The sequence below is a fragment of the Hylobates moloch genome, unplaced genomic scaffold (genome assembly GCF_009828535.3).
Source record: "Hylobates moloch isolate HMO894 unplaced genomic scaffold, HMol_V3 SCAFFOLD_18, whole genome shotgun sequence".
NCBI classification, from domain to species: Eukaryota; Metazoa; Chordata; class Mammalia; order Primates; family Hylobatidae; genus Hylobates; species Hylobates moloch.
In genome coordinates, this window is record NW_026652293.1 from 2,759,914 (window position 1) to 2,780,320 (window position 20,407).

Genomic DNA, 20,407 nt, shown 5'->3' on the forward strand with positions numbered 1-20,407 from the left:
ACTATGAGTTATCAATGAATGATATATAGTAAGAACGAACCCAATTGCAGGAATACCAAAGGAGAAGCACAGAGAGCCCATGTGATTTTTTCATGCTTAATTATCACCATCAATTATTTAGTGCTGAGAATGCATTACGTGCTGTTCAGGACTCAAAATGCACATAGACTTGAGTATATGTCACATCCACAAATACAACACAGAATTCCTGGTCACCAGGACTTTGTGATAAACACAAGAGCCCTTTCTTAATCAATTTCTAAAAGAAGGGAAGAACTACAGTAGTCACCTTTCATGACAAATTAAATAATTATTAACAACAACTGCTTATCTTTAATATACCTTGCACTGCTAGAAGCTGCTCCTCTGTGGTCCAACGGGCATTAATTTTCTGATTTGACTACAAAATTAAAGAGAAGTTTCCTAATGAGGATATGAAGACAGACATTTTCCAAAGCGCTTATTTTTTTAAATTTTCATCAAGTCACAGATTACTACAACTCTGATTCATGAAGATTCCATTTTTAGAAAGATTAAAAATATATATTCTGAGTTACCTTTTACCCATGCAGAAAGATAATGAAAGGGAAATGTACCAATTTGCGAGAAGGAACAACATTCGCATTTATGCTCTAATTAGAGATATTAAAACATGAGAAAATCTATTAGTTTCCCATTTCCCAACTATAATATTCCTATCACACGTTGCAGATATTAATTTTAGCCTCGTTTTAAACATTTGAGACTTTTTTTTTTTTTTTTTTTTTTTGAGACAGGGTCTTGTTCTGTTGCCCAGGCCAGAGTGTGCTGTGACATGATCACAGCTCACAGCAACCTCAAAATCCCGGGCTCAAGCAATCCTCTTACCTCAGCCTCCCAAGTAGTGGCTGAGACCACAGGCGCCTGCCACCACACTCAGCTGATTTTTTTTTTTTTTTTTTTAGAGATAAGGTCTCGCTATGTGGCCAGGCTGGTCTCAAACTTCTGGCCATAAGCAAGAAACTTTATTTTCTTTATCCCTCTGATGCCCAGGCTGGAGTGCAGTGGCATGATCCTGGCTCACTGCAACCTCCGCCTCCCACGTTCAATTGCTTCTCCTGCCTCAGCCTCCTGAATAGCTGGGATTACAGACACCCACCACCATGTCCGGCCAATTTTGTATTTTTACTGGAGATGAGGTTTCACCATGTTGGCTAGGCTGGTCTCAAACTCCTGACCTCAAGTGGCCTGCCTGTCTGGGCCTCTCAAAGTGCTGGGATTACAAATATGAGCTACTGCACCCAGCTGAAACTTTATTTTCTTTAGAGAGGATCTATGACTCTAAAATTTCTTCCCTTCATATTTAAGATTAAACCTATCCTTACTCCCTGAAAACAGTGGTATAAATTATCATAGGACTACAGAACAGGCCGAAGTCCTAAAATTTTTTTCTTTTCTTTCTTTCTTTTTTTTTTTTTTTTGAGACGGAGTCTGGCTCTGTCGCTCAGGCTGGAATGCAGTGGCATGATCTCGGCTCACTGCAAGCTCCGCCTCCCAGGGTTCACGCCATTCTCCTGCCTCAGCCTCCCAAGTAGTTGGGACTACAGGTGCCCGCCACCACACCAGGCTAATTTTTTTGTATTTTTAGTAGAGACGGGGTTTCACTGTGTTAGCCAGGATGGTCTCAATCTCCTGACCTTGTGATCTGCCCGTCTCAGCCTCCCAAAGTGCTGGGATTACAGGCGTGAGCCACCACGCCTAACCAAAATATTTCTTAAAATTTCTGAAGCAGAAAGTGATCCTGATAAGAATATTTTTTCTCCAGACCCCCCAATATTTCTCCCCACAAAAATCCTAAATTTAGGATTTTCAGTATGGTAATATTACAACAGCAAATATCTAATCAGACTTCATTAGTGTATACCCACTGACTGGTAAATCAAGGACCTTTGACAGTAGATGGACAGAAATAACTACACCAGTGTGCAGGGGTTTGCAGAAGGAACTGCCAAGATAAAGTGGCTCGGTGTAATACCGGGGCATGTTGGGCAAAATAGAAAGAGGGCTTCCTTTGAGAAGGGGCGTTTAGGTCTTACCTCACTCATGGTCTTAGCAATAAGTTTCTATAGCACACAGAGGTTCTAGGTAACACCAGCTTTCTCACCAAAAGTAAGGAGGTGCAAGTACTCAGAATGAAGAATGAAACAAAAATCCAAAGCTAAAAAAAATTTGTTAGAGGAGAAATGAAAAAGTAAAAAAATGGACTTAGAATTAAGGAGAGAAAAACCTAAAACAAACCACTGTATTCCAGATGAGGAGATTAAAAAGGGACAGCAGGGCAGGCAAGGTAGTAGACAGTGGATACGCCTCAAGGTTAGGAACCTGGTGATAAGACAAAGGAAAAACGGTAAAAAGGAAAAGATAAAGGGGAGAATAGGACAAAAACTATGAGACATAAAGAAACAGTAATAAAAGAGCACAACAAATCTAAAAAAGTTAAAAAAAAAAAAAAAGAGGAAAAATTAGGTAAACATATGTTCCCCCAAAAGGGGAGTAACAAGAATAGAGGAGGAACTCTATTCAGAAGGGATATATATTGTTAATTGAGACCCTAACTTTACACTAAGGAAGTTCACACTGAGTTCATGCACAGGCAATCTGATGCTACCTTGGCTGTGGAAGGTGGATAAAAAAGGCCCTTGGTACCCAAGGATAACTGGTACTGAAATCAGTTTAAAACAGGTCAAAATATTTTATAGTAAATAGTAAATGGTAAGAAAATAAAAGGTTGATTGCAGTTCAATCTGCAATGTGAAACTAAAACCTGTAGAAATTAGTTCTTTTTTAAAATAGTTAATGATGTGTTTAATACACTTTATTTTTTGGCATATCTTTTCTGACTATACAATGGTGCAACATCCTTTGGCTTTGAAATTTACATGATCATAAAATGGGTCATTTTTTGTTTTAAAGGCTTATTGAAATAATTTCAAGGGCCTCTCTTAATACTTGGTTCTCAAATTATTCTTTTGTGAAGTGCTTGCCTGTGAGTGATCACTTTTTTCTTTAATGGTTACTTCTGCTGGATACTCATCTGTCAATTCTGTAGGTGACTAATGTCATTCTCTTGCAGTTTAACAGACTTCATGAAGTTTCTCATCTTTTGCAAAGTATGCAATTTCATTTTGGTTTGTGCTGTATTTGCATTGTATTAGCAAGAGAGTGACAGAGAAGGATCATGATGTAGTGAATGGGACAGATAACAGCTACAGCTAAAGTTAATTAGGAAGAGTTGGTGAGTAGAGCCTAATTTTATAAATGATTGGTTTATTAGTCAATGTTCTTGTTTGGCAATTTTTGCTTCTCCATGCATTACGTGGATTAATGACCAGTTGGATATCGAGGATCTTCTGTACATACAACTTGCAGTAACTATGTTGTAGGTTGCTCTAAGGATTAAATATAACTACATATGAGGATATATTTAGACTATATCTAAAAAGGCATCTGGTACACTGCCTAAGCAAATAAAAGTTGATCAATTCATGTTTACTAAATCTGAAAGAAACTGGAGGGAAAGGTATCATTAATGAAAAGGTAACAAAAAATGAAAGAACACGCATTATGAAAATTTTTTTTCATCTAAACTTCAGAAAGCTTACAAATCAGAAGATGAATGAATACAAATAACTTTAAAGTTAAAAAGTACAGAGTATACAGGGGAATTTCAAGACGGGAGAAAAAGTCACAATGATTTAAGTGGGGACACAGAACAAGGAAAGGTTGGAGACTGAGATGGGTTTTAGAATAGGAAAAGCTTCTGAAAGGCAAATAATGGGAAGGCAATCCACATGTAAGGGAAAACAGGATTTGTGTCAGTAAGAAGTGATAGCCTGGAAAGTTGGTGATATTTAACTAAATTAAAATATGATAAGGGCCATCCACTTTTGGAAGGGTAGTAAAAATCAAGGTTGATAAGTTCACACCAAATTTAATAAGCAATAGTTGTGTTTTGTTTTGGGGGGCAAGGGGTCAGGCATATGATCATAACTAAAATAAGACTTTAATCCTGGAAAGCTGGGAGAGGGACAATGCTGTTAAGAACCTGAGAAATCAAGAAATGCTGATGTGGGAGATGTGGGAAGGTGAGGCTTACATTTAATTTAATTTGGGATGCAATGAGAATGAGGTATTAGACATTCAGGTGGAGTTCAGGTTCCACTTGAGGCTAAAATCAGATTCATTTATTTAAACACAGTTTTGAAGACTCTGGGAAATTTTTATAAGAAAAAACAATGGACTCATATCTTACTCAGGTCTAAAATTGGCCTACAATTTTTTTTTAATTTTTTTTTCAAGATTACTCTTGAAATGTCTTTAAAAAGGTAGCCTGAGACAGGCACAGTCTCTCCACACACCCACACAGCCAGGTATTCCTCCAGCATTGGAATAGACCACTAGTTTTTCAGTTAAACCACAGATGAAGCTGTTGGCTTGAATTTAGGGTAGTGTTGTTTTTTACACACACACACACACACACACACACATACACATGAGTCTCTCTCAGTTCAAAGAGACACACAGAAGGCATGCAGAAACTAAGATTGACTAAAGAAATAGTGGATTCTCAATTCTCAGCTCACTACTGTTCACTGTGGGGCATACATTCAATAAACGGAGTGTAAGCAGAATTGCCAGCACTACTGCACTTGCTATAGCTAAATATTCTTTCTCTCTTTTATTTGACTGAATGTCTGGATAAATTTGTGTAATTTAAATGAACATATGATATGACTTTAACACAGTAAAATAATGAGATTGTGCATCCAAGACAGGGGAAATGAATTTTGAGAACAACTTGGAGAATGCCTATATGTATAGAAGACAAACCAGGGAACAGAAGAAGAGTTATAAAAGAGAACATAACCTCTCAAAAGTTAAAGGAAGAAAAAGAAGGGTAGTCATCTATATCAAGGGTTCAGAAAATGGCAAGGGGAATCAGAAGTTAAAAGTTGTGGAATGTGGTCATCAGTGCCAATGCTAACCTTTATAAGAGGCAGCTCAGTGGAAAAATGCAGAAGGGGCTCAACGTGGTGGCTCACACCTGTAACACCTGTAATCCCAGCACTTTGGGAGGCCGAGGCGGGTGGATCACTTGAGCCCAGGAGTTTGAGACCAGCCTGGGCAACATAGCAAGACCCTGTCTCTACTAAAATTACAAAAAATCTGCCAGGTGTGGTGGTGTGCCTGTGGTCCCAGCTACTCAGGAGGCTGAGGTGGGAGAATCACCTGAGCCCAGGAGATGGAGGTTGCAGAGAGCCGAGATCACGCCACTGCACTCCAGCCTGGGTGATGGGAGTGAGATTGTCTCAAAAAAAAAAAGCAAGAAAAGGAAAAATGCAGAAGGGATGGTTGAAACCGTATAGGATTAAACAGTCAAGTGTGTGACAAGTGGAAGCAGAAGAGGGGGAAGAGTGAAGAAAAAATAGGGTCAAAAATTTTAAATATACAGGACTCACATAAGTTATTGATTTTAATACTGTCTTTTAAACCTGAGAAACTTTGGTAGAGATTAAAGAAAGAACAACTAGAATATATCTAGGAATCTAAAACTGCGTGGTAGCTGTAGTTAGCTACATGGTATCACAGAGTATATTCTTCTACAAAAACACCTACCTGAAATGCTGTTGATTTAAAAATAACATAGTAATATAAAATAAGACAATCTAATATATAATAATACGAAAGGTCCCAAAAAGCCTTCTAGAACTATCTATGACATCCTTAGTGAATTCGGCATTTTTACTCCATCCTTTCTCTACTAAATTGTTTTCACATCTTTCCCATTTTCGTCAGTGGCAGATTCATACTACCTCTGAGTTGAAAGAGATGGAAAATGTCACCAAATTAAACCTTCTACTCAATGCTGAAAATTCCACCCAACATCCATAATGAAAGGATGTCGCTGGGCGCGGTGGCTCACGCCTGTAATCCCAGCACTTTGGGAGGCCGAGGCGGGCGGATCACAAGGTCAGGAGATCGAGACCATCCTGGCTAACACTGTGAAACCCCGTCTCTACTAAAAATACAAAAAATTAGCCGGGCGAGGTGGTGGGCGCCTGTAGTCCCAGCTACTGGGGAGGCTGAGGCAGGAGAATGGCGTGAACCCCGGGGGGCGGAGCCTGCAGTGAGCCGAGATCGCGCCACTGCACTCCAGCCTGGGTGACAGTGAGACTCTGTCTCAAAAAAAAAAAAAAAAAAAAAAAAAAAAAGAAGAAAGGATGTCATCTACCTTTACAGGAAAACAACTATAGATGGGGAATTTACAGCTTCAAAAAGCCCTCCTTTTTCAGTTACACTTATTCTTCCTTCTGGATTCATCAATCTTTCCTCCACCTACCCATTTACCTCCATCCAAAACAAATCAAAGCAGAAGACAAGCCAGCGACACCCTCAACACTCTCACACACTTTCAAGGAGATATATTAATTTCCTACCTTGCAATGTTCTTTGGGTTTACTACTTGCTTCCATTCCTATAACTAATACTCAACCCTACTGATACCCCTTTATCATTGATGACTTACATGCTTAATATTTTAGCAGCTATCAAGTTCCCCTGTTCTGATTTATCCTGTATAATGATGTCATAACTTTTCTAAAATTAAAAATTTTCTTTACATCCTTCTGTACTAAAGAAACTACAGGGTCTTTCCATTTGACTTAATTTAAAAGGCAAACTTCTCTTTCTGGCTTTCTTTTGTTTTTTTGTTTTTTTGAGACGGAGTCTCGCTCTGTCACCCAGGCTGGAGTGCAGTGGCGCGATCTCAGCTCACTGCAAGCTCCACTTCCCGGGTTCACGCCATTCTCCTGCCTCAGCCTCCCGAGTAGCTGGGACTACAGGTGCCCGCCACCACGCCCAGCTAATTTTTTTGTATTTTTAGTAGAGATGGGGTTTCACTGTGTTAGCCAGGATGGTCTCAATCTCCTGACCTCATGATCCGCCCGCCTCGGCCTCCCAAAGTACTGGGATTACAGGCGTGAGCCACCACGCCTGGCCCTTTTTCTGGCTTTCATGAGGACTTTATACTCTGGCCTTGCCCACTGATGTCTATCACAAAGATGCCCCCACTCAACCCTGCTAACATCTCTCATATACCATGTTCATTCCTTCTCTGCATCCAAGTTTGCCTTCCTAAGTAGACAATATGCTTCTTGAGAAAAGACTGTTTTACATTTCCATGGAATCCTCAATAGCAATTAATTAGCACAATAATGAGCACATAATAAGTGCTCAGGTAATACCTGCTGACTCATTTTTTAAAGTGCTTTTAATTTTCCCCTACTAGATTTATATTTTTGAATGTACTGTTCAACACTAAACCATTGCTATTATTCCCTCTGCCTGGAATGACCTCTTTGGTCCTTTCTGTATGTGCAAAAAATCCCTCTTATCCTTCAAACCTCAGCTGCAGTATTCCCCCTCTAAGAAGTCTTCTCTAACTGTCCTTGCCAGAATGAACAATGCCCGCTTGTTTCCCTGTATACTTTGCTTATAAATCTATCATACAACTTTTATCAGTTTGTCTTATAACATCTAGACTGCAAGTTCTTTTTTTTAAAAAGCAGGTGGAAAAATCACATCATCTTGTCCACATCTTTGTGTTCCCCCTTCCCACACACTTCTCACAGGGCCTAACACAGTGCCTCCTATGAAACAGTTAATCAATAAATACTTGTGGAAGTGAATGGACTTTCTTCAACCCATTTTTCCCTAAATGAAAATAAGAAATACAACCAAATTAATAAGTACTTTAGTAACAGCTTACTTTTAGTAGAGTTGCTTCATTTGACGGCTTACTGTAATTATTCCAAAGCTTATTAACATTCTTTGATTAGATATGGTTTAAACTAAAGGTAAGGAGATAGATTACCTGATTCTTCAAGTTCTTTACTGTAATTGTTAATCTGAAACACATCTATTCAAGTTGCCTTCCTCCCCAAAGCAGTAAGAATAATATGACAAATGTAAGTATATCCTGGGGACTCTCTAGATGATACAACATATATACATTTTTCACATCATATAAGTTCAATAAATCAACCCAAAGTAATATCCAAACTTCAGTATATGGATGGTGGAGTGTTAACATTTTGGTTATTTTATTTTGATCATTATTTTTATAATAAATCAAAAATTACAATAAATGTTTGATAACTTCTCACCCAATAACTGCATTAAAATGTGGAAATGTAATATATAATTTTGTTATTACATAAAAACTTCCAAATGTAAGAGGCAACATGACATATACTAATATAGAAGTCCAACTAGGACTCTGAAAAGATGAGCTATAGCCAGTTTCATTATTTACTAGTTCTGTCACCTTGAACAAGTTGGTTAACCTCCCTGATTTCCAGTTTCCTCATGTAAAATAATAGTATCTGGTTCACCTATTTGTATGGATTTACATAAAAATCAAATGAGATAGCACATAGGGAAGCTATAAAATGCTACTGGACTTTCACATCTTTCTTTATATAAAGTTAATGAGTGAGGCTGTCCTATAATTTTATGGAAAATCTGAGATTAGAATTATCCTTTTCTTGAAAACTTAGTAAATGTTTTCTGTAAAATTGTCTGGGCCTGGAGTTTTCTTGTGAGAGAAAAATGTTAATTATTCTTTCGTTTTATTTAATGATTACCAATTATTCAGCTTTTCTTTCTTTTTCAAGCAATTTTGGTAAGACACATTTTCCTAAGAATTTCTGTTTTATTTTTCACACTTACTAGTATAAAGTTCTTCCTGCTATTCCCATAATGTTTTTAATATCTACAGTATTTTATTTACATTTTAGATTACAAAATTATAGACATATAAAATTGTTTGCTTTCATGCATTTTAATGCATAATACAAAATTAAAATAATTTTTGTTGCAATAATATAACAAAATAGTAATTTTGGGTATTATATTATCCTTAAATAATTGTTACTAGAATGTTTGTCAGTCTACCTGTGGGCCAGGAATGAGATATCAGTCTTCTGCTATTATTTTTCACACTTTTCCATAACCTAACCTTCTTGAAAAAGATTATTCAAAACAGTGAAAAACAACTTTTTTCATAAGTCTTCCTTTCTGAAAGACACTGATGACTAAGATGGCATATGGTACATAATTTCTGAAGAACTACTGTTCTGCCTCCCCATAACCTCTCACATAAATTTCACCTGTAGATATTTTAGTCAACTACGTTCTTTTCCCCTTCTGGGGAAAAAAAGTCCCAATAAGACCAAATAAGATTATTTGATTATCACAAACACAGAAAGGCAAATCCAGGATATGAAGCATAATAAGGAAATGTTAAAGAGAGAAAAAAGATATAATAGAAGCTTCTAGAAAAAGACCTGATTGGACCTTAAGGGAATGTAAGTACCCCTATAATTACCACAAGTACCAAAAACATATTTAGGTTTCAACTGAAATAGAAGACTTGAGAAAATGGTCAATCTATACCTTCTTTTTGTAAGTACAAGAATGTAAGTCCACATACTAAAATCGTAAGTGGAAGCTGAGCCAAAGACAATTATCTTAAATTAAAATAAAAATTTGTTAAAATAATCTAACTTGTTTTCATGATATTTTTCTTGCTGTGTTACCAATTCATACAAGCAGGAAAGGGCTTTCAGCAAACATTGCTGTAGACCCAGAAATACACTAGCTTGCTCATCAATGAGCTTCTAGTTTCACATACACTGTTCCTACTACTATTTTCCCTAATTGCTTTGCTTGCTATGAATTTCTAAGGGCAGGAAATAAATAATTTAACTTAAATACAAAATGATTAACCAAGCCTCATAAGATCATCTAAATAAAAAGAGACATAATAAATTATCCATATTACGAAATCTTCAAAGTAGTAATGATGCATGTGACCAAAATAGTACTTGGACACTAGATAACTGAAAAAACAAGTTTTCACTATACTTAATCACATGTATCCTTCAATAACATACCTCAGGAGGTTTGAATTCTTCAATTCCACCTTCCATTTTCTGTTTAAGTGCACTGTTTACTTGCTTAGCATTCTGAACCTTCAACAAAATAACCCCAAACGTGAATCAGATCGTGTACTTAGGTAAATTTGTGAGTACTCAATTAAGTGAAAAGAATATATTCCAAATCCCTCTTAAATTTTATTTTAGGAGAATAGTCATACTAATCACACTTGGGGTATGACATGCCACTAATTCAACTTATACATGTATGAACTAATTAAACATCTAACAGACTAAAAGACTCTGAATATCTTTGAATATCATGGTTTTGAATATCTTTTAGCAACAACTTTTATAACCAAAGACAACTGGCATATATAGGAATTAAATTCCATCAATTTTTCTCATTACCATAGTGTTTTGACTAAATAAGAATTTTTCCAATAATAGCGATAATAGTAGCTAACATTTATTAGGTATTTATTATGTATAAAACATCATTCTCAGTCCTTTATATGTAATAAATCACTTAATTCTCAAAACCACTCTATGAGGTAAGTACAATCAGTTCTGCTATAACATGATAAATACATTAAAAGTCACTGAACTTGCCAGGTACAGTAGCTCACGCCTAAAATGCTAGTGTTGGGAGGCCAGGAGTCTGAGACCACCCTGGCAATATAGTGAGAACCTGTCTCCATGAAAAAAAAAAAAAAAAAAATTAGCTGGTCATGGTGGCATGAACCTGTAGTCTTAGCTATTCAGGAGGCTGAGGTGGGAGGATTGCTCAAGCCCAGGAGTTCAAGGTTATAGTGAGCTGTGATTATGCCAATGCACTCTAGCCTAGGTGACAAAGCAAGACCCCGTCTTAAAAAAAAAGGCCGGGCGCGGTGGCTCACGCCTGTAATCCTAGCACTTTGGGAGGCCGAGGCGGGCAGATCACAAGGTCAGGAGATCAAGACCATCCTGACTAACATGGTGAAACCCCGTCTCTACTAAAAATACAAAAAATTAGCCGGGCATGGTGGCGGACGCCTATAGTCCCAGCTACTCAGGAGGCTGAGGCAGCAGAATGGCATGAACCCAGGAGGTGGAGCTTGCAGTGAGCTGAGATCGTGCCACTGCACTCCAGCCTGGGCAACAGAGCGAGACTCCGTCTCAAAAAAAAAGAAAAGAAAAGAAAAGAAAAGTCAGTGTGCTATGCAAAATTCATAATAAAAACCACAGGGCTTGTAGGGAAAAGGAGGTTGGGACACAACATTAAAAAACTTCAATGACACATAAGACAGGAACCTAACAAAAATGGCAACACAGTTTTACACAATCTTAATTAATTTTTTTTAATCCATAAATGCTACAACAAAGACAGTACTTTACCTTGAAAATAAACCTGAAGGTTGCTTATGGAAGTGGGAGTCAAAATGGTTGTAGTTTGTGAATTATTGTGGAAGTGGTAGGAGGGTTACTTGAAATCAGATGAAAAGGTTTAACACCATATATGTATGGTTCATAACACACAGTGAATTGAGGTAGCTGGTACATGTTTGAGATGTGTGTGCGCGCTCAGTTCAGCTGGGTACATTTTGTTTTGCTGACAAAAATCATACATAAACAAACAAAAAATTCATGTTATGCTCAAATTGTTCCTGAGTATATTAACTGCATTAGGACAAATCTACATGTTCAAAAAAAGTTATAGCAGAACAGACTCTACTTATATTATAACCATTTTACAGATGAGGAATATAAGGCACAGAGAAGTTAAGAAACCTTCCTAAGGCTAGGAGATACAACCTGAATTTAAACCATACCAAGTTTTTAACTTCTACTCTACTAGCAATATTATTAGTCTCCATTTAGACTGTTAAGGGTTAGGACTGTTTACTTTTTTCCTCTGTTTTCCCCCCTAGTGTGGACAACGAAATACTTATGAGGTAATTTATGAACTATTTTCACTAGAGATCTTAAAACCACAGCTAAAATGCATAAAATCTAGGATGGTTCAAGGGTAGTCAGCTGGCCATGTTAGATAGCCATATAGAGATAAAATGTAAAGTGTGAATTCTCGAGGATTTCATAGACTAGTGGGGAGATAAGTAAATACAAAAGTAAGATAAACGCTAAAACACCTAACATAGACTTGGAGAGAGAAAGAGAGAGAATGAGAGAGTAAATGTGCTTCTGTATATGTTGATGAACAGGTGGTGGGGAAGATTAGGGAAAGTGTTCCAAAGAAAAGGACAGCTAAACTGAGTTTTAAAGAATTAAACTGGCAGACAAGCTTGGGAGGAGGGACTGCATTCCAGGCAGAATAACACTTAGGAAGACAGAAATGCCCTAAGGCAAAGGCAAGAAGTTAGCCTGGGGCCAGACCGAGGAATTTTAATTTTGCCTAAAGATTGAAGGAAACCTAAAGGATTTTTAAGCAAGGGAACAAAATGACCATATCTGCCTTTTAGAAAGACACTTCTGGTAGTAATATGAAGAAGAAAATAGGGTAAAGAGGATGGAAATTAATTTAACAATCCAGGTGAGAAATAATAAATAAATAAGAAAACTTTCATTAAAACTGTAGGAATGAAGGATGGTAGTGGTATGCAGAGATTAAAGAAATACCTTGGAAACAAAATTAAGACTTTTTAATTTATTTATTTATTTATTTTTGGAGACAGAGTCTCACTCTGTCGCCCAGGCTAGAGTGCAGTGGCGCCATCTTGGCTCACTGCAACCTCTGCCGCCCGGGTTCAAGCTATTCTCCTGCCTCAGCCTCCTGAGTAGCTGGGATTACAGGCGCCTGCCACCATGCCTGGCTAATTTTTGTAGTTTTAGTAGAGACGGGGTTTCACCATGTTGGCCAGGCTGGTCTTCAACTCCTAACCTTGTGATTCACCCGCCTCGGCCTTCCAAAGTGCTGGGACTACAGGCATGAGCCACTGCACCCGGCCAAGACATCTTTGTAAACACTTGATTGTGGAGAATTAGGGGGAATTGAGGCTAACTGGTCACTGGCTTCAGTAATTGAGAGTATGTGGCACTACTCACTGAGACAGAGAATACAAAACGTGGAACAGATATCTAGGGTGAGTGTGGAAGAATTCAGCTTGAACACTGCATATGAGATGTTTGTGACATAAAAGTAGCAGTGGTTAACAGGATTGTAAACCCGTGAGTGCAAACCTTTACTGTGTCACACATCAAATGAATAACCAAGTTAGGAAGTTAAAGCTTAAAGTGCCTTCTAAAAAAATCAATAAAAATAGTCCCTAAGTGTAGGAGTAGTAGTACTGAGAATGAAGTATGAATACAGGTGACTGAGTACACTTTATTCCTTTATATTTTTAGTGCATTTAAAGTATTACAGCAAATGATTTAGAAGTTTTCTAAAGAGGATTGCTGTGGTTTGGAAGATAGGCATCTTGCACTCATAGTTTGACTAAAGGCTAAGCATTTAACCAAATATGAGATGCGCTGGTGGTATAGTGGTGAGGATAGCTGCCTTCTAAATATGTACTATACACACACATACTCCAGAGAGTCACAAAGTCAAGTGAAAGAAATTCCAAAAAGAAAGACATGGCTGACAGTGTCAAACATTACTGAGTAGTCACAGGAGTTAAAAACCAAGAAGGCAGCATTAAATGTGGCCACTTGTTTATAAGTGATTTTTTTTTTCCACTGCAAACCTTGAATTCCTAGACTCAAGCGATCCTCTCTCCTCAGCCTCTCTTGTGTTGCTAGGACTACACTACAGATACACACAACCACGTTTGGCTATTTTTTAAATTTTTCTTATAGAGATGAAGTCTCACTATGTTGCTCAGGCTGGTGTCAAACTCCTGGCCTCAAGTGATGTTCCTGTCTTGGCCTCCCAAAGTGTTGGGATTACAGGCATGAGCCACCATGTCAGCCCATAAATGATCTTCGGAGAGGTGTTTCAGTAGAACTGGAATACCATACGGGGCAGAAACTAGATTAGAAAGGGTTGGAGAGTAAGTTTTGGTAAGAAAGCAGAGGAAGCAAATGTGGCCTATGTTTAGGAAAAGAGAACCAGAAAAGCAGTTTGGGTGAATAACCAGGACCAAGGAATAGAAAAATCTGCACATGTTTTAAGATAGAGAATCTTCATCCCACACTATACTGCTGCAAGGTTCTTACATTTTGTAAGCAGAATATAGTAGTCCTCCCATATCTGCAGCGGATATAGTCCAAAACTCCCAGTGGATGCCTGAAACTGTGGATAGTACCAAATCATAACATATACAGGTTGAGTATTCCCTTATCCAAAATGCTTGGAACCAGAAGTGTTTCAAATTTCGGGGGATTTGGGGATATTTGCATAATATATACCAGTCGCACATCCCTAATCCGAAAACCCAAAATCCAAAATGCTCCAATGACCATTTCCTTTGAGCATTATGTCAGTGCTCAAAAGGTTTCAAATTTTGGAGCATTTCAGATTTTCAGATTAGGGATGCTCAACCTGTACTGTTTTTCCCTATATATACATACTTATGATAAAGTTTAACTTATAAATTAGGCACAATAAGAGAATAACAATAGCTAATTAAAAATAAAACAATTATAACAATATACTGTAATAAAAGCTATGTGAATATAGTCTGTTTCTCAAAATATCTTATTGTACTGTACTGCAAGTAACTGAAACCATGGAAAGTGAAACTATGGATTAAGGGAGGACTACTGTAATATTAACTAAATATGCAGTGATAAGCTAAGGATGAATATTGTAATCACTAAAGCAACTACAAAAGCAAAAAAAACAAACAAACAAACAAGAAAATGCAAAAGATATAGCTGAAAAATGTAAATATGACCATGTTCCACGTTTCCTTAAAGTCCTTCAGTAGTTTCCTAACTCAGGATGAATTTCAAATTTCTTAACATGATTTTCTTATAATCCCTGTCTACCTCTACTGTAACCTGCTAAGGGCAAGAAGAAACTAACAAACAGCTTTAAGATGAATGACAGTGATCAGCCCAGTGCTTTAAAAAGATAACACTGGCAACAATGTGTAACCTCCAGCTAAAGAGAAATAACAGAAAGAATTAACAAGAGGCCAAGTGTGGTGGCTCATGCCTATAATCCCAGCACTTTGAGGCACAGGCAGGAAGATTGCTTGAGCCCAGGAGTTCGAGACAAGCCTGGGTAACACAGCAAGAACCTTTCTCTACAAAAAATTAAAATAAAAAAATGAGGAAAAAAAAAGAATGAACAAGATAGTTATTGTCAGGCAAGCGATAGCAAGAGCCTAAATGGGCAGTAGTGATGAAATAAAAAAGAGGGAATTGATTTAAAGGAAATTTCAGAGATAAAACTCACGTAACTTGGTTACCACTTTGGTTTACATGTGTTGGGAAAGGGGTAACAGCGGGGGATGAATAAAAGATGATTCTGATGTTTCAACAGACAGGAAACGGAGAAAAAAATCTTTTACAGGAAGACCTAGCAGGCAGCTGGAACTATAGCTAAGGAGCTTGAGAAAAGTCACAGCTTGAGAAATAAGACTCAGAAGTCACTGGCATAGAGTATAGGGTTGGTTGATATAGACCAAGGGAGTACAGATTTAGAAGAATATCTAGATTAAAGGGATAAGAAAAAAATAACAAAACAAACAAAAAATAGGAAAAGACAACTAAGGAAGGCCAGAGATCTAATAGCAACGAATAACTGGGTACATAATATGTGCCAGGCACTGTTTTAAGCACTTACCATATATTATCTTGTTTAATTTCTCTCAACCACTATACTATTATCCACATTTCCAGATGAGAAAACTGAGGCTGAAAGAAGTTAAAGAGCTCCTCTAAGGTTACACAGGAAGGAGATGGTATAGCCAGGGTTAGAACTTAACAGGTTCACTGACTCTAGATGCTGATTTTTAACTACTATCTGATTCTGATGATGCTGCCCTTATAATACTACTAGTACTACTGATGATGATGATGATGATGATGATGAAGACAACAACCATTACTCACTGGGCACTCAAAATGTGCCAAGCACTACTAAACAATCTACATGTATCACTGCAAATAATTCCCAATAACTTGCAAGAGAAGAATGATTATCATCCCCAGTTTTATAGATAGAACATTGAAGCTTACAGAGGTTATATAATTTGCCCAAGACCACAGAGCTAACAGGCAGCAATGCTGGGATTCAAATCCAGAACAGGCAGAGGTATCTTCTAAGTTGGACATAAGATGAACTTTAAAAAATGAAACCTGCATAAGTGGATGGCTGAGAAAAATCTGCAAACAACTGAGCTCAACCTAGGTAAAAGCGGATAGCCAAAATGCACAGAATCATTAAAAATATTATTTTTATAAAATACCTGACGTTTTAGAGAGATCAACTCCATGTCCAGTTGCCTCAGGATGGTGTTGGCTGCATTAGGACTACAGGAAACTGCTACCACATCTTCCTGGGTTAAATACATGCCCTTAGGTGGACGGCACTTAGAACGCTGAGAATGATGGCGATGTTGTAAACTCTGATACTCTCTTCTTCCAAGTCCAATCTTGCTAGTTTGGACAGGTTGTTCAGTATTACCCTAAGAGAATAAAAGCAGAATAACAGGTCACTTGGTTTTCACATATGTATAAAGTGAAAACAGTCTGTTAATATTAGAAGTATCTGCTGCAATAAGTACACAAAAAAAAACACTTCTAACCAATTATGTATTATGTACAAGTCCACACACACACACATAGCACTCACCAAGTGGGGGGAAAGCATACAACATAATATATCCTTGCTTAATCCACTCAATCAAATATCTGATTTTTAGGCCCAGAGGACTAGGAATAAGTGAAAGAATAAGTTAAGACTCTAACTTTCCTATGTACTTCAAGATGTGATGTATTTTCCCTTAGCAATAAAGGGGGGAAAAAGCCAACTTATCAAATGCAAAGTTCCTCTAAAAATAAAAATTAGAAAGAAAAATGGGGGTAATTTAGAAATTATGACACATAGCAGATTAGATAGCTGGTTAAAGACAGGTAACATTTCATTTTTACTTTACAGTTGCTGAAAGAAAACTACGCCTCTAAAGGTTAAAAGGGGCACAATTATCTTAACCCTGAAAATATTTCTAACTTCCAAATCTATGATTAAAATAAAAGTAAATTTATGCTTCGGAAGAGTTAGAAGTATAACAATGATGACTGTGAAGTTTTAAGCATTATTTCATTGTAAGTTGTTCTTAAAGTATGACATAAAAACACGTTATTCTGAAAGAATAATCTATTAGAAACTATATCTTTTAGGTTGAAGATTATTTCAATGAATATATTTAATAATCCAATTTTTTTTTTTGAGACAGGGTCTCACTCCGTCACCCAGGTTAAGTGCAGTGACATGAGCACTGCTCACTGCAGCCTTTTGACCTCCTGGGCTCAAGTGATCCTCCCACCTCAGCCTCCTGAGTAGCCAGGACTACAGTTGTGTGCCATTATGCCCAGCTAATTTTTCTTTTTTTGTAGAGACGGGAGTCTCACCATGTTGCCCAGGCTGGTCTCAAACTCCTAGACTCAAGTGATCTGCCTACCTCAGGCTCTCAAAGTGCTAGGATTACAGGCATGAGCCAACATGCCTGGTCTAATACTCCAATTTCTTAGAAAAGGAACTCTTAGTAAAATTCGTTAAAAAAAAATTTTTTTTTTTTTTTTGATCCCCGAGGCTGGAATGCAGTGGCGCGATCTCGGCTCACTGCAACCTCCACCTGGGCTCAAGCAATTCTCCTGCCTCAGCCTCCGGAGTAGCTGGGATTACAGGCACCCGCCACCATACCCAGCTAATTTTTGTATTTTTAGTAGAGATGGGGTTTCACCATGTTAGGCAGGCTGGTCTTCAACTCCTGATGTCAGGTGATTTACCTGCCTGGCTACCTAAAGTGCTGGGATTACAAGTGTGAGCCACTGCACCCACTAAAAATGTATTATGAAGCATAATCCACTTAATTGCTTGAAGTTAACTCCAAGCAACACATGGCAGATCTGATGTTCAGAGAAACTCCTTCCAGTAGGGCACTACTAAAATTGCTGATCAAACATTTTTTTAAAGTCTTTTAACATTCACTTCTGAGCTGGCAGGGAAGTGAGGAAATTCTTCCGAGGCCAGAAATGATGAGAAAGCAAGAATCCAGAGGGAGAATCAAGTATGCAGTAGTTGTCATTTGCCTAAAGCCAGGCTTCAATGGACAACAGGTGCAGGGCACAGGAGACAAGTCAGAATGCTAAAAGGGGAACTCCATCACTTTGTGAAGTAGGAAAAAAACACCCCTGCTCTGCAGAGGGAGGGGGTGATTAATGGGAGCCATGCCCATCTCACTCTTGGCTGGGTGGAAAGAAACCAAAAAAAAGTCTCCCAAGAGTGCCCCAACCACAGTCCTCCATTCAGGCAGGTTTGGGGCCTAAATTTATATGATCTGTTTGCCTGAAAAACCCCAAATCAAGATTTTAGTTTAAAGTGTCTTAGATTGGTAGTGCCTAGAGACAAATAACAGAAGCAAATGCAAATCCTCTCTAGAACAATGCACTTTAAACCCAGGTCTCAAAAAATCTGTTTATGACCAACAGGTCTTCACTAAATGAGCTTCTGAAGGATATACTGCAGGAAATTATTTTCAAAGAAAGCCCTTAGATTCAGGAAAGAAGGGTGGGCAAAATAGAAGTTAAAAATGTGGGTAAATCTAAACAAAATGGACTATATGTTTGATCTGTGAGATTTAAAAAACCAAGATGTAACAAACTGTGGACAAAACTAGTATATAAATCAGGATGGTAGTGGATGGAGTCAAAGCATTCTAAGGGCCTTCTATTAATCAGAAAGTCAATAAAGACATCAATATTAGATTTTAAGTTAAATATGCAGGATAAAATTTTCAGAGTATACAATAAGAATAGAAATATAGAAACATCCTGGCTGGGCACAGTGGCTCATGCCTGTAATCCCAGCATTTTGGGAGGCCGAGAGGGGCGGATCACGAGATCAGGAGATCAAGACCATACTGGCTAACCCGGTGAAACCCCATCTCTATTAAAAATACGAAAAATAAGCCGGGCGTGGTAGCATGCGCCTGTAGTGCCAGCTACTCAGGAGGCTGAGGCAGGAGAATCGCTTGAACCCAGGAAGCGGAGGTTGCAGTGAGCCGAGATCGTGCCACTGCACTCCAGCCTGGGTGACAAAGCAAGACTGTCTCAAAAAAAAAAAAAAAAAAAAGAAAGAAAGAAAGAAAAGAAATATAGAAACATCCCAAACAAGTAGAGACAGAGTGGGAAAGAAAATAGAGTAACAGATGGGTTCTTAATCCCCAAAAATAGGACATGAACAAAGGGAAAGAAGACTAGGAAAAGCAAGTCAAATAGAAGGTAAAAATAAGAAAGAACAAAAATACATCAGCTAAACATGATCAATATAAATGGGCTAAACTCTTCAGATAAAATATTAATACATACGCCCAGCTATCTGCTCCTTATAAGACACATACTTAAAATGTAAGGACACAGAAATGTTGAAAGTAAAATGATAAAGATAAACCAGGCAAATACTTAACAGAAGAAAAATGGTGGAGCTATCAACATAACAGATAAAATAATCTTCAAGGCAGAAGCCAATAAAAGAGACCCTACATATTGATAAAAGGCTCAATTCAGCAGCAAGATAAAACAATTTGTATGCACCTAATAACACTAACTTCAACAGATAAAAAACTACTTTTCAATAATTGAGTGATCAGAATAATTGATCACATAAGCAGACAACAAAAACCAAGCTATCAAGTAGGCAAGCAGTAAGAATACGGATTTCAACCACAGAACTGACAAACCTAAATTAACGGACATATATAAAACCTTGTTACCAAGATAATATCCCTAGGCACACATGGGAAAACATTTATGAAAATTCCATGCTCTGGGCTTGGAGGTTTAAAACATGTCAAATTCCTAAACATTCCTGCCATGGGGAAGCAGGGGTCTATATTCCTTCCCCTTGATTCTGAACCAACTTTAGTGACTCACTTATAACCACTGAATGCAAGAGAAGTGACTCTGAGTAACTTTCAAGGCTGGGCCAGAAATAGCTGAGTAGTTTCCACTTAGTGCTTCCTGGATTGATTACTTTGGAGGAAACCAGCCATTATGGCAAGAAGTCAGATTACTCAGAGACCACCAAATTGGAGCGACCAAATGGAATTGCTCCAACCTACAGCTAGCATCAACTACCAGCAATGTGAATGAGTTAAAAACCTTTAATAACATCCTACTTGATGTTGAAACAAAAACCATTCTCTTTACGATCAGAAAAATGTTCCCTATCATATCTTCTATTCAAATTATATTGGTGATACTAACCAGTTCAGTAAGAGAAGAAATAAGATACAAGGACTAAAAAGAAACAAAATAGC

The 20,407-nt window shown here is 37.7% G+C and overlaps 1 protein-coding gene across 6 annotated transcripts in view; it reads right to left on the bottom strand.

Annotated features, from left to right (window-relative positions):
• Positions 1-20,407, bottom strand: part of RCOR3 (REST corepressor 3) — a 57,230-nt gene that overhangs the window by 11,564 nt on the left and 25,259 nt on the right. For all 6 annotated transcript variants that reach the window (XM_032136408.2, XM_032136407.3, XM_058430485.1 and 3 more), the window contains 3 exons: positions 16,334-16,552; positions 9,996-10,073; positions 343-400 (listed from right to left, as the gene is read on the bottom strand). In XM_032136408.2, coding sequence (XP_031992299.1) covers positions 343-400; positions 9,996-10,073; positions 16,334-16,552 — 355 coding nt within the window. The remainder of the gene's footprint in view (positions 1-342; positions 401-9,995; positions 10,074-16,333; positions 16,553-20,407) is intronic.